The following is a 14,995-nucleotide window of genomic DNA, read 5'->3' as shown; positions in this document are numbered from 1 at the left end:
AATCTCCAGACTTGGAACTGAACATTACCTGCCCAGATGTTTTTCCGAGTCCAAATTAAAACACTTCTTGTCACATCCTGTGTTGACTAAACTACAGCTTTTAGACGAGAAATACTTTTTTTTCTTCGAGCAGACACGCTGTTGTGCTTTTCGGACTCTCCCTGCGTGGAGTACAAAGCCACACAGGTGTCAAACAAAAGCTAAAAATCAACATTTGTAAAAAAGAAAGCCTAAACGAGTGTCTGGCTGGCACGTTATAACTACCCACCGTCCCGTTAGACTTTTTTTCCACATGGCCAGCAGGAGCGTCTGGTGAAACATCTGGAGGGAGCCAGGGAAGGCAAAGGTGCCCATTGGCTCTGCTGACCCCAAATGAGCTGCGACGTGGTCCACTCTCACGCCCTTGCATTCTTTCCTGGACGTGGGAAATCACGCTGCAGAGAACCCACATGCTTTAGAAACATGTTTTCAAAAGTCACACCTTGGTGTCTCCCTGTCAAGAAATGCATCTTCCAGCAGAGTTCAGTGGTGCCCCGGATGTTGTGGCAAAACATGGCACAACACTCAGAGTGTTGTGCATAAGTCTGAATTGGAACTGCTTCAATAATTGCTTACATTTTTGCTACGTCGTGGGCGTTCACCGAATGTGCGCGTGTGTGTGTGCGTGCGCATGCAGGCAATGTCACCTTGACTACAAGCTACAGGAGGCGATGAGGGTGCATCTGTGCACCGGGCAGAGGAGAGAGAGTGATTGCCTGTCCGTTTGAGTGTGTGCGCGCGCGCGTGTGTACGTGACAAACAGCCGGAGAGGAAGAGCGAGGAGGCTGACTCGCTCCCGGTGGTAAGATCGAGCGGCGACCGGAGATTCACCTCTCTTGTCAGCGGCACCGACATGTCAACGCACTCAGGTGGGTCACGTGACCAGTCCCATGACGTCCATCTCATGTCACCGCATCACATCGTGCATGAGATATTTTAGGACAATTGTCCAACACTTTACGGAACTTCAAATTCCACTAAAGGCATGTTTGGATGAGTTTGTTAAGGAAGAGCAAACCCACCAAACCTGTCAGGAAAACGAAGAACGGAGATTGCTTGATATCAAACACACGGTCATTCCCACTTTGTTAGGGATGAAAAATAGAATGCAGTCCAACAAAAAAATAATTTGATATTACTCATATTTTACCAATACAATAAATCTATTCTCTACTTTATGAAGTAGGGTAAAATAATAAAGGTATTTTAAATAACAAATTTCCATGGGGGGAAAAAGTGGTGCAAATAAAAATGGTATAGTCGTTTTGATGTAAATGTACGTCATATTGTGACATATTGCCGGAAAGAAAATCCCAAATATGTTCCTTCACGAGTGAAGCTGGAGTTGACGGGAAGCTCGTGAAGGCACCGCGAGGGCCTGTGACGTCAGCGCCCCCTCCCTCCTCTTCCCTAAGCATCGAGCGCGAGTAGGGATGCTCTCCGAACGCGAGAGTGACTGCAGCATCTTCAGCGAGACGACGCACAGCAGCACGTCGCTCTCTTTCTCCTCCGCCTGCGCACTCCCGACGTCACGCACGCGCGGGATCGCTCTTCTTTATCTACTGCGCATGCCCTGCTGCTTTGCCCATCTTTTTTTCGCTCGGATTTGACCCGTTTCGTCGCAATGACACGCGCGTGATGGAAGACTGACGTGAACGCGCTCCACCAGCCTCTCCTGGAATCTTCTCCCCCCCCCCTCCCTTGTCCACCTTCTCCTTCAACCCACCCTCCCTCCTCCTCCGCGCGCAGCATCTCTCCTACGCGCGTGCGCGAGAGCCCCACACCGCTTTTTTTGTCTAGTGCGGACCCGCGCGCGCGCGCCACCCTCCCGAGGACTCGCCCGCGCGGCCACGCTGCGTCAAGAGAAAGGGAGAGAGGAAAAAAAAAAAGACGAAGAAGAAGAAGAAGGGGGGGGGATTTAAGCGGACCGAGGCATCATCCGAGCGAGCGCAAACATGATGGCCGGCGGAGCAGTGCAGCAGAACGGCCTCTTCGCCACCCCGCACCACCACGGCCAGCAGCCGCACATGGAGGCCGACCCGCCGGACTCGCGCAAAAGACCCCTGGAGACTCCTACCGAGGCCAGCAGCACCAAACGCACCAACACGGGAGGTAAGAGATGCGCGCGGGGGAGGGAGCGACCATTGGCCTCCGCTCGTCTTGCCCTCGGAATGGCGACGCTTTATTATGATGCCTATTATTATTGCTATTACCGCGGAGCCTGCGGTTCTGCTTAACGGAGCGTTTTATTGGCTGCGTGAAGGGAATGGGACAATGAGGCACGACCGGGGGGGATGCGGAGGCGAGGCTTCCGCGGCTGCCTCGCCTCCACCCGGGCTGTTTTTTCTCCGCGGAAGCCCCGCGCCGGAGGAACAAGTGGGACGTAAACAAGTGAAATCCGGATGCGGCTGGTGCGTGAAGGCATCATGACCTTGTGTATGCGTGCGTGCGTGTGTGTGAGAGAGAGAGAAAGAGAATGACTGAGATAATCTCACACATCAGCCGCCATCGCCCGATTAACAAGCAAGTGCGTCAGTGTGCACTCACACGCCAGCCACCGAGTCCCTCTTATTATGATTATGATGATTCTGGTCAGTATGTCGCCATGGCAATCTCCATTCTTGTTTTCTTTTTGTGTTTACATGCTGTCATGCATCCCATCACAGCATCCCAACCATCATGCAGTCACATATGATCTACATTTATACAAATATGCTACACAAAGATAAGATTGAAACAAATTGGAAAATCTGTTTCTATTGCAATGTTTATTTGGACCATTTTTGTACAACATTTCAAATGACCCCCGAAATGTGTGAAACACTTACTAGCCACAACTGCTCAGATCTTAACTTACCCTTTTTTTGAATTATACATGATCAAACTAAAAATACAAGAGGCAGGTTTCCTAATAGGAGGTCAACGGAAGGTTCCAGATTCTTACGAGTCAGCATTATTTACGCAATTCAAATTGTACTGAAATATTTTTTTATGAAGTGATTTTGACAAACAGAAGTTGAGAGATCCTCAGATGAAACTATACTGGCCTGTGATTAAAAAAAAAAAAAAATCAAATGTCGGAACATTTAAAGCGTCTCAAATCCGCTAAATCTGTTGCATCAAAACATTTGTCGAGTAGTTCTGCATGACCTACTTGCCGAAAACCTCACGGAGACCAAGCTTGATTAAGTCAGTCGTGTTTACGGCCGTTACTGTTGGAGTCAACTTTGTCGTTGGCGTTAACAGCGTCTGTGGCGAGTGATGTTTTCGTGGACTTGCAGTAACTTGTTAACATTTTAAACAGTGAATTAAATCACGCCAGATTTGATGAGCAACTTCTAAATCGGTTTTCTCGTTTTTAATTGTGGGGAAAAAAGATTTGTGGTAAAGTTCCGTCTCTATGAGTGACTTACGTCACTTGGTATGATTTGGAATAAAACCAACAATATTTTTGGCGAGTGACTGCAATCAGCTATGTTTTGATTTGTGATTGAAATCAGATACGGTGTGATTAAATTAAATTCACGTTTCGATCAGTGACTTCACTCCTGAGTCAAAGTCTCAGCGAGTGATCATTTTCATGAATGAGTTAAGTCCATCGTATTTTGATTCGCTTTTTAAATCGGACCTTAATCTGTGACTTTGCCGAGTTGGCTAAATCGATGATTTATAGGGATTTAATTGGATGTTGTTTGATTTGATCAGTAACGAGTTAAATTGGCTGTTTTGATTGTGAAGTCGCGAGTTTCGATGAGCGCGTAAAGCCGGCGATATTCTGAGCAGTGATTTAAATCGGCTATGTTTTGACGACTGACTTCGACGAGTGACGTTTGGTTTGAGTGCAGCTTAGTGCTGCATGTAAAAGCTGCCCCCCCCCTCCCCCCGCCTCCCTGGGGATGCTGAGTGCAGCGGGCAAGCAGCCCGTCCATTTAGACAAATGAAAAGGTTGGGATGATGATGAAGAGCAGGATGAAGAGGAGGATGAGGAGGAGAGACTTAGCTACCTCGGCCAGCAGACTGAAAGATGGCAGTTCATTATTGACCCAAACGTCTTAGCTAAAATCGAGTTGATTTACAAAGCTCGCTATTTTTAGCCTTTAGCTTAGCCATCCTCTTGGTTTGTTTCTGTGAACAAATTAGTTGACGCCACCAAATTCCCCCCCCCCCCCCCCCCCCTCCGACCCTACACCCCCCCCCCCCATCCCTCTCTGCTTCCTCTCTCTGTAGTGGCCTTCCTGCAGCCGCTTTTTGAAAGCGAAGGCATTGTTTTCCCACACCAAGACACTGAGAGCCATGGTAAGACTGCTTCTTTCTACCAATACCTAACCTTTATACAAGACACACACAGCGCATACCATACCAGGACATGCTAACGTGCTTTCTATCGTATCCATGACACCCATTTTTTTTTCCATATGTGTTTTCTTTCTCCACACTGCCAAGCTGGTGAGTCCTCATGACCTTTGAACTCATGCCAGCCATGCCATCATTCGGGCTTGTTGTTTGTTTAATTTATTTGTCACACGCAGGTTGTGTCTAACGGATTTTGCCACGTGGGAAACGATAACGGTTACCTATTTTTATCTCTTACAATAATAATGAAAACAAAATCTGCTCTTTTATAGCAACGAGTGGACATTTAGATGATAAAAAATATTTTTTTTAAATGGGGAAAAAAATGGCAAAGATTCATTTTCAGGTGTTAAAACCATAAAAACCAACAACCGCTGCTGTGTCAAGACTCAATAAGAGAGCAAGAGAGTCATATTTAGTCACTGTACACGTGTGTGTGTGTGTGTGTGTCCGCTGTCAGGTGGTCTGTGCGTGATCCAAATGGCCGCCTGCAGCTCATAAATCACGGCAAACGTCACATAAAGAGGTGAAGGTCTTAGAGATGAAAAGATCAATGAGGAGCCGCTGTTCCAAAGCACCCCCCCCCCCCAACGTCCGCCCGGACAAGCCCCCCAAAACCGCTTTAATCCACAGACCCTGAACTCACCATCACGTCAAGCAGACAGAAAGCAGGAATTAAAAATGGCTTGCATCTGCGCTACTTAGCACATTCCAAGCTAAAGGACAACAAATAGGAAAATTAGCCACTAACTAGGGATCAGGAATTTAACGGATATGTTAAGACAGTTTATTTCAAGATAATTGAAAGACTTCTGAAAACACGATCACTTCATGACATCATAGCCAAATGGCGCTAGCTGCAATAAGACTGTTGTGTCACAATTAAATTTAATTTAAAAAAAAAATTCAAAACGTAAACAAATACATCTAAAGTTGTTACGGACGGGATTTGTAGTGGGCAGCGCCTGAAGTTGAAAGTTCGGGGAAGGAGCGATGAGCTAAACGAGTGAGGCGGGCGAGAAGGCCATTGACATTTGCGCTAACGCTCTAGATGCTAACGAGCTTGTCGGCCATTAAGCAAGAACGCTCAGTTGTGACCGTTAGCAGTTAGCGAGCGTTAGCATGATGATTATGATGATGATGAGTGAGGAAGAGGCTTTTTTTTATTTGCTCTTGTTTTTTTGTTTGAGGAGCAAAGATGGCCTCCAGAGGAAGGTTTGAACTTTCAGTTGCCATGGCAACCAAACTGGATCAGCTTTCTATTTCCTCCCCTTCCCATTTCCTTTTGACTTCATTTGCTCTTCTTTTGTCTCATTGTTAGCAGTCGGTTTCTTTTCTCTTCTTTCCGTTCTTTAACTTTTATTCCTCTCTTACGGGTCTTTTTCCCGCTCCCAAAATGTTAGTGTTTGTTTGATTTTTGTTTGCTTATCTTTGGCTTTTCTCCTTCTTTTTCCTTTCCTCTTATTCCTTCAAGACCACGTTTTCTACCTTCTCCTCATCATTCCTTGTCTTTCATCTTTTTCTGTTATTTCCACCCTCTTCTTTTCTGTTTTCCATTGACCTTCTCTTCTCCTCCTCCTCCGTTTTTCTTGCTCATTCCTTAATCCTTTTGTCTTCTGTCCTTTTCTTTTTCCTTGACTTTCCACTCTCGGCTGTGCGACGTGTTCCAGTTCAATCTGTAAATTGTTGGACTGACGCAGCATTTTTTTTTTTTTTTCCCGGAAGGTCGAGACGAGGAATACAATCACACGCGCGCACATAAAGTCGATGAAAGCGACACGGAGTTGAACGAACGTCTTCTTTTGTTCGTATTTGTCGAGCGACAAAGAGGAATTTTATGAGTAGATACGGTGACGATGGCAGTGTCGCAAACGTCGGAGAACACCGCGTTCCCGGCCAGCCTTCTCCTTGCCTTCGTCCTCCTCATGCATTCTAATCAGGCTGTGTTCCAGACCCACACGTCCTCGCTCTTCTCTTCCTCCTTCCATCCCTCCGTCCATCTATCCATCGCCCGGCAACCGCCGCCAATCGATCGGGCAGGGCGATGAAGCCAATCGCTTCGACCTCTCCTCCACCTACGCCTTTTTTTTTCTTTTTCTTCAAAATACTGCATAAAAGTGGAAAAAAGACGAAGAAGCCAAGAGGCGGAGACGTTGCAGTTGAGCGAGCCGCGTGATTGGCTGTTCAGGGCGGCGATGAATATAGATGAGAGGGGGCGATAAAAAAAGGCTGAGCCAAGCAAGGAAGACTACTGCGCACCTCCCCCTCATCTCAAAACACACACACACACACACACACACACACACACACACACACACACACACACACTACAGGGACAAGGTTGTTAGCATCATTTGCGTAGCCGCTTCGATTTCATCTGATGAAGTGTTTCATTAAAATAATTAGTGACAACTCGCTCTAGCTAACGCTGAGAATAGTTCAAATGTTCATAATTGCCTGTATTAATAGTTTAAAGATTCTTCCTCGACAAACGTGACATTTTTTTCGTGCTTTTGTAAATCGCAGGTTGTTCACAAAATGCGTCATGTCCGTATTTCCGTCATACAGAAGCTGCTCAAATATGTCATAAGTCAGATGCCGAGGTGAAACATAGACTACACACACACGGCATCAGACGATCCCCCCCAAAACCCCTAGATGAGCTCCGAGTGTATTTTGGCGTATCTTTCTGTCGGTAGACAGCTGGTGGAGCCTCATTGCATTTTGAGTGTGTGTGTGTGTGTGTGCATGTGTGTGTACGTCGCCGTGTGCAACCCACCAACAAAAGACCCCCAGGATGAGGGGATGTTAGACAAAGCATGTCTCCCCCTTCCCTCTCCCTTAAAGGAGATGAATATTTGAATTCCCCAAAGGCCGTGCACCCACCCCAGAATCCCCCACCACACACGCACACAAAATTTAGATTTATTTTTATTTTTTTAATCTGGTGTTCACTTAATATCGTAAGGCTTCAAACTGGCGTAGAAGAAACGCGATCAAAGCGGCGAGTATTAACAAGCTCATAAAGCGGGCGCTGGCCCGTCTGGTTTCGCTTGTTACGAGCGCACGTTTAATCCGGTTGTAATCTGAAACCCCGGTGGACATTGCGACCGACGCTCAAACAACTACATTTTACCCCCAAAAGTATTCCTGCCAAAAAATGGGAAGGGGTGGACTATCTGAGGGAAAGATGTCTTAGCGTGGCTAACTAGCTAACTGCACTTTGCAATTGCGTCGGATAACCGGAAGGCCTTCAAGTTTGAAAATGGTGGAAAAACATTTTGAAAGCGAGCCATTGAGGATGACATCATTCAGTCTTTGCACGCTTTCAGCAATTCTCTTGAAATGTATTCAGAAAGAAATTTCTGGGTCTTGAAGTTTTTCATTTGTACGTGCGCGTTGGCGAGGATGAGGACGGTGGAAGCAGCTCGGAGAAAGAGGAGCCCCCTTTTCCTTTGCCCCGGGGACACAAGATCCCCAGGATTTAAGCCCTCAATCCCGCAGCATGTGGCGCCTATTCTGGGCCCGCTGGGTCGACGCGGGCCTTAGCAACAGATTGCACTGTTTACTCGCACCGTGATGGTGTATTATTTATGATGGAGCACCCACACACATGTTGAACTCCGCTTATGAAACCTGCAAATAGCACACACTCGGGACAGCGGGGTGAAGTTGACATGCACGCTTGGGGCAATTTCTTGCTTTAAACCACAGAGTCCTGCCTTTTGGTTTAAAAAAAAAAAAAAAAAAAAAAGCCCCCACCCCCCAAAATAAAAAATATATAATATAGTTTACAAAGTTAAATAATATTAAATTGTACAGTCGTAAAATGTAAATTGTTTTGGTAATTTAATATACTGTAAAATTACATGGATGTGCATATGCCAAAAGTATTATTAATGCAGTTGGATTCTTTACGATAATTTTATTTTACTAGAATATGTTTAAAATGACAACAATAAAGTATTAAAATTTCAAGAATTCAAATGTAGAATTTAAAAATAATAATAAAAGAAACTAAATGACTGGAATATATATCAAATAAAATCATCTCGCTCAAACAGCCACTATTCACATTTGCATGTCCTGTGCATGGCTTAGTGAGACGCTAACAAGGTCGGGGCGACCTCGGCCGGATCCAAAGCGTATGCACGTGTGACGTAATTTATCTTGTTTAGGAAAGAAGACCTCAACGATGTGAGATGCAAGATTTGTTTGTCATAAAACCTCTCAGCGACAAGGTTTATTAGCTCCTAAAGCCACAGGTGCTTTAACTATGGGTTCCTGTTTGGACTTTGCTGCCCAAAAAGAAGTCTAAGAATAAAATCATAAAAGTACAACAATTAACAAATCTACATTGTCAAAACGCAACGAGTATCAAGTCAGAAAATTCCAAGAATGAATGACGGGGAAAAAAAGGTGGAAGGCAATAATAGTTATGAAATCACGGGAATGAAGAAAATGACTTAAATGACAAAATAAATGACATCATTTTTTTTTGCGCCATTCCTATTTACCAATCATCGCCGTCTTGTTAACACAAGTTGGTTATAATTAGCTAGCCTCCATCTAAAATAGGTCAGCGCCAAGGCTTCGCTTCGCACAAGTGGGTCATCGCGGCGAGGAGACGAGAATCGAGTCCATGATGGGAAACGCCGAAGGGAAGGAGAAAACACGCTCATTTGTTACATAACAGATTCGACGACAATACTCAGGACAAATACAACTGGAAGGTTAGCGGGAAGTTTTGAACCGCTACTCGGTCTTGGCGCGAGTAGCTAACAAGCAACATATAGCCCAGTTGCTAATTTAGGCCCATTTTCTTCAAAAGAAACGGTTAAATATAAAAAAGGTGAAAGTTAGAAAAGTCAGAGGCAACCAAGTCCGAGTTGGGAAAAAAAACGAGTCTGGTGAACGTATGCGCTCCCTGCTTTTTGTCTTTCGTCGCCGGCCCGTCAGTGAGTGTTGAGGAAAAAAACAGTCGAAACGTTTCCTGCCTCATGTGACCTGACGCAACGCGAGAAGCTCGCTGACACGTCGTTTGTTTGACTCGTAAAAGCAAGTGTGTGAAACAATGACGCCTGTTTCTTTTTTTAATACGCTGGAACGCCGCAGGGATTTTGTTTATTTCTGTCCACCGGTCGCCGCGTGGATTTGTATGTGAGAGGACTGTCGCCGTAGACAGGAAGTTGCTAGCCTGATGTCTCCTTTCGAGGACAACACTCCTGTGGCGTCATTACATAAGACTTTCAGAATATTAGCGCGGGGGGGACAGTAAAGAAATGAACCTTGGGCCGAAAATGACTCTCGCGCCGGATTTTGAACACACCTGCCTTTTTGTTTTCATTGACATTATGACTATGATGATAGCCTTATAATAAATGTGAAATAAAAAGATAATTAAAATAATATAGAAAAATACAAATTAAAAAGTTTAAAAAAGGTAAAAAATATTGGAAACATGACAAAAAAACTGAAAATATTAGACAAAAATACAAAATAGACCAAAATACATTACTGCCACCTACAGGACTGGAGTGGTCATGTCACATCCAGATGGCCATATTTCTGAGTACTGTCTCTTTCTTGGCGGAGGTATCTTTCGTGACGTTCCCCATATGCTCCAGTGAAAAGCGCGCATCGGCCCCGCCTTTGCGTGAAAGTGCGGCACTGTAATAATAATCCTATTTTAATCTGCTACCCCCCGAGGTTACGTGTCCCGGATTATCCAACATGAGGACGGCACATGGACTCAAATTTGACGTGATACACTCGTTCACTGACCTTCTCACTCTTTCATGACCAGCGGACATTAAAAAAAAAAAAATGCTTCTTCTGAGAAGGACAAACTGCGTACCACAAGATGTATTCTTGCATTATTTTTCAATTCATTCTACTTTCTAGTTTAAAAGTGACCGAAAAACTAAGTCAGTAAGGAGGCAGAAAAGAGAAATACATGTGTCTTCATTTATTTATCAATTCATGTATTTATTTAAATATTTATGTTTGTTTCCGTTCTGAGATCATCCCCAAGTCTCATTATTCTCCCGCAAAAAGTTCTCGGCTCAGGGATCAGCTCACGGACATTTTCATGTAAATCTCTAATTATATGAAAGCGGAATGCAAACAAAAAACATATTTGCTTTGCCCTTTTTTTTCTTTCTTTTTTTGGTCGGAGGACCCTGCCATGACAAAACCCACGCTATGCTGTGGAGCTATGCGTCCAGCGGCAGGGGCTGGCCCCGATCCGATTAGAAGTTCGCTCTTCGGCTCCCTGTCGCCGTGCCAACACGCTGACGAGGACCAGATTCCTCGGGCCTGACGCCGAAATTAGATCAGGGCCGATGGCGAGGCCGCCTCGTTCAAAGGCTGCGCGGGGAAAGCGAGCAATAACGCCGGCAGGGAATCCTCACATTATGGAAATAATGACTTGTCGTGGGGATCGGTCATCCTTTGATCGACACTTGAGACCCAACGGGAGCTTCCTGGAACTCAATTTCCATGAAATGTAATTGGAATGAAAAAAAAGAGACGGCAGGCTTGAGGACTAAAATACAAACAGGCAGCCAACGTCCGTTTTTTTTTTTTTGGGTGAAAATGTAAATTCACCTGCTAAGAGGGAAAATGGGCAAGATTTCTAAATAGTTTTAAAAAAATATGTAAATACAGACGTGGTAAAGATAACATATGAAGTCAAATGAAATCAATCTATAAAATAGTGGCATTCCTTACTGTTTGTTAAAAGCAAAGCAAAAAGTCAGCTAGCTTAATGCTAACGTAATGAAAAATAAAAATAAAAACTGTCTGGCATGAGAGCAAAGATACAAACGGATTCCAGCCTTTTTTTTTTTTTTCTCTGTCAAGCTCATCGAGGAAAGGTTTTCCCTGCCTTCTAACTTCCCGTTTCCTGTTTTCCGGCCGCAGAGGAAGGCGAGTACTTCCTGAAGGTTTTGATCCCTAGCTACGCGGCGGGCTCCATCATCGGCAAGGGCGGACAGACCATCGTCCAGCTACAGAAGGAGACCGGAGCCACCATCAAATTGTCCAAATCCAAAGACTTCTATCCCGGTAAGAACCGGCGTCCCATCACAAACGCTTGGCGGGTTTATTTGACTGGATCTTGAGATTAGGAATGAAAAAGATGGACTGACGGATGGATGCAAAGATCAATAGATGATTGGTTGAATTTATGATGGTTGGTTGATTTCTGAATGATCTTGGCTTTAGATCTTGGACCATACTTGGATCAATAATACTGATTGAATGACTGATTGATTGTTTCCTGGAAAGATGGATATGAATTGATTGTGATGGATGGATGCCTCAATATGGTCGATAAAAAGACAAATGAAGTGATGGTTTATCAATATGTATGATTTATGAATCGATGCTCGGTCGTCAGTGGAATATTGAACAGTGGCTGCCTGATTGACGTAGGCATGGGTGGTTTGTTAATGAATTGATCAGCTGTTTCCTGGAAAAATGGATGAATGATTGATGCTCAATAGTGTTGTATTGATGTTTTTGATTGGTTGTCTCGAGGGATTATGGATTGATCTTGGATTGATGCATGGATCAAAGATTTGCTGGAAATTATGAATGGAATGAAAGTGTATGGCGAATTTCAAATAGTGGTTAGTGGGATAATGATTTTGTCTTTCCGAAATGATGAATGGATTTGTGGGTAAATAAACGCTCACTCATGGTCGCTTGCTCAAAATTCCCACCGCATTCAATTCCGCTGCAGTGTTGTCATGGCGACAACAGTCTGTGTGTGCCGCAATTGCCATTTCCCAGCCAATCACAGCGCCAGGCTGTGTGATTGTGTGTGTGTTTACCAAGTGATGTAGCATCATGCTAACATATCTCGCTATTGGATTACAAGTAACATAGGCGGCCATTTTGTTTGTTTGCACCCTTCGATGCACAAACAAGGCGCCGTTGTTGTTGTTTTTACACATCAGACTTGCTCTCCCAGCTACGCGCGCACACACGCACACACACACACACACACACACACACACACACACACACACACACACACACACACACACACACACACACACACACACACACACACACACACACACACAAATTGAAGCAGGTGGGCCTTTTGATTTGTCACCCAGGAAGAACCTCTAATTTGCATACAGATGCCCCCTTCAGCGGCAACAACGCACACACACACACTCAAGTTCTTCAGTGGAGTGCACAAGCGCCTCATTCTTTCTTTCACTTGTCGTCCTTCCTTCACCCGGCCAGCTCGGCAAAGCTTTGCAGCGATTTTGGCAGAGCGTATGTGTGTGAATATTATTGACGTGCACTACTTTCATCTCGGATGTATGGCAGCTCGTGCTTTGGTATGCGCGTCTGCACGTGCGTGTGTTGGGAATGAGCCGTCGCGTCTCACCAAGACAAAAAGGACATTTAGTGCAACGTCTTGGCCGGAGCGTCTCATTCCTGTCCTCTCTCGCTACTCGGAAGACATTAGTCACTTTCCTCCCCCACTCACATACACACACACACACACACACCCACACACATGGACCCTAACACATCCCCTTCCTCCCTCCTTCCCCCTAAAATGGAGCGTACCACTTTTCTCTTACGTGAATGAGAGGTTTGAATGAGACATTGAAGCTTGAAAATAACCTTGGCTTCCAATGAGGAGAGGAGCTGTTGCCACGGCAACGCCCGAATACCTACTTTTAGACACCTGCTTACAATTCCTGCATGCCTCAAAGCGACTCTATCTGTTTTGTCTTGTCTCGTCTCCTTCTCGCACATCTCCTTACATCCTTGCCTCCTTTGCTTAAAGCTTCAGACCTTTTCTTTTGGCTCGGCATTCTGTCCTTTTTATTCTTTTGCTTGACTTTTCTCCTTCCATCCATCCATCCCTCCTTCCCTCCCTCCCTCCCTCCCTCCCTCCCTCCCTCCCTCAGAGCCGCGTCGTCCTTTCATCCGAGCATCCTTCCATCACATCTCTGAGGAGAAAAGTGCAGCAGCAGCACTTCGTCCGCCAGTGCGAGCGCACAAGATGGGCCGCCATTCTTTCGCTTGATTCTCGTCCAAATATAACCTCAGAGAACAACGCGGCAGTCCACAATGTGGAAGACGTCGTCTCGCACTTGAGGAGCGTTTTATTTATTTTTTTCACATCTTGTCACGTTTCTCTTTCGACGTCAGGCTCGCCGCTGACGGGACATTTTTTGCCGCTTCATCACTTTGCGCTAATGAAGCCGAGGCCCCTCCGCATCAAATATTTATCCCTTACAACTGTTTTCTTTTTAATTACAATCGACCCGTTTGCTTCCTCTCGCGATATTGAACACACGCTTGCACTCACACACACACAAGCAAAGACGAAGTCATAAATTCAGAAAGTGAATTACTATTGATGCCCCCCCCCCGAATATTTATCGAAGTCATCAATATCCTGAAAAACAAATGTTTTTGCATGTGGTAATAATTAATTAGCAAACATTTCCGGTTATTTCTGCAGAAAACTATTGTTGAGTTCAAGAAACATCTGACACGTATATTCTTCTTCTTCGATGCTTTTAGGAGCGACTTCAAAATGTGCTACATCGCCACCCAGTGGTGTAAAACCATAACTGCAATTAAAGATGACACCCAACGACGATGCGTTCAAAGGCAATCTGAAAAACGATGTTCTTGCCATGTTTTTGTTTTTACGCATGCTGTACTTTTGACCACGTCGTGCCGCAATCTCCCGCCGCAGTCGCAGCGCGCCACCATTTTAGAACGTTGCCGGTAATCCCGCGCCATGATTGCAGCTCCCTACACACAAGCACATCTGTCACACACTCTAACATGATGACACATACACCTGACACAAACACACACACACACACACACGCTGTTTGCATCTCTGTAAGCCTCTTATAGCACCGCTAAGCTCTGCCGCCGCAAAAACATCACAGAGCGAGGCAAACATGGCCGCCGTTGGCCTGGCGCTGTGATCTAGCGCGGGGAACTCGTCGGGCAGACCGCACAAGCCCATTGGTCGTCTTTTTCAAATGATTTTCATACAGCGGATAAAGTGTAGCCGTCCCATTTTTTATTTCTCATCGTGTTTTTCACATCCAGATGTCAGACAAGACAGGACAGGTGCTTGCTCCCTTAGTCGCTTAGGCACATCAGTCAGCGCCTCGCGGCCCCCGCTGACAGGCACGACTAATCGATCCGCTCGCGGCATCTGCGTCCCCCGACGGGGTCAGAAGCGGACGCGCCCTCCACGCCCCCCTCGCCTCCCTCTTCCGCAACGGTCACGTCGCCTTCGCAACTCGCAGGACTGACAGCGGTGTGAGGAAAGGATGACGGATGGCGCTCGGTGCTCGTTGTGTTTGGCCTTTTAATGAGGAAGCGTTGAGGGTCCCACAGAGGCCTGAGCATAAATAGAACGGCGGGCCTGGCAATCGATTCTAGTGCTGCATAAAACGCATGTGTGCGTGTGTGTGTGTGAGCATTGCATGCGTGCGTGTGGTGGGATAATGTTGTCTTCCAGTGAAATATGATCTTAGTAAACCCTCAAACACTTTTGCCGTCTCTCATCACCCCCAGAGCGCAGACACACACACAC

General features: G+C 45.6%; 1 protein-coding gene and 1 long non-coding RNA gene across 3 annotated transcripts in view; one reads left to right on the top strand and one right to left on the bottom strand.

Annotated features, from left to right (window-relative positions):
• Positions 1-275: 275 nt before the first annotated feature.
• LOC147054099 (uncharacterized) overlaps positions 276-14,995 on the bottom strand; it is a 39,429-nt gene continuing 24,709 nt past the window's right edge. The window contains exon 4 of the long non-coding RNA XR_015066719.1: positions 276-434. This is a non-coding gene — a long non-coding RNA (uncharacterized LOC147054099). The remainder of the gene's footprint in view (positions 435-14,995) is intronic.
• The window catches only part of LOC147054100 (RNA-binding protein Nova-1-like), a 29,072-nt gene continuing 15,915 nt past the window's right edge, over positions 1,839-14,995 (top strand). The window contains exons 1-3 of one of the 2 annotated variants that reach the window (XM_085916653.1): positions 1,839-2,151; positions 4,267-4,335; positions 11,317-11,460. In XM_085916653.1, coding sequence (XP_085772779.1) covers positions 1,995-2,151; positions 4,267-4,335; positions 11,317-11,460 — 370 coding nt within the window. In that variant the 5' untranslated portion in view covers positions 1,839-1,994. The remainder of the gene's footprint in view (positions 2,152-4,266; positions 4,336-11,316; positions 11,461-14,995) is intronic. The other variant, XM_085916654.1, reaches the window with a different exon arrangement.

The sequence above is a fragment of the Syngnathus leptorhynchus genome, chromosome 7 (assembly GCF_054491065.1).
Source record: "Syngnathus leptorhynchus isolate UIUO chromosome 7, UIUO_Slep, whole genome shotgun sequence".
In the NCBI taxonomy this organism is placed as follows: Eukaryota; Metazoa; Chordata; class Actinopteri; order Syngnathiformes; family Syngnathidae; genus Syngnathus; species Syngnathus leptorhynchus.
This window is presented reverse-complemented; position numbering and strand designations above follow the sequence as displayed.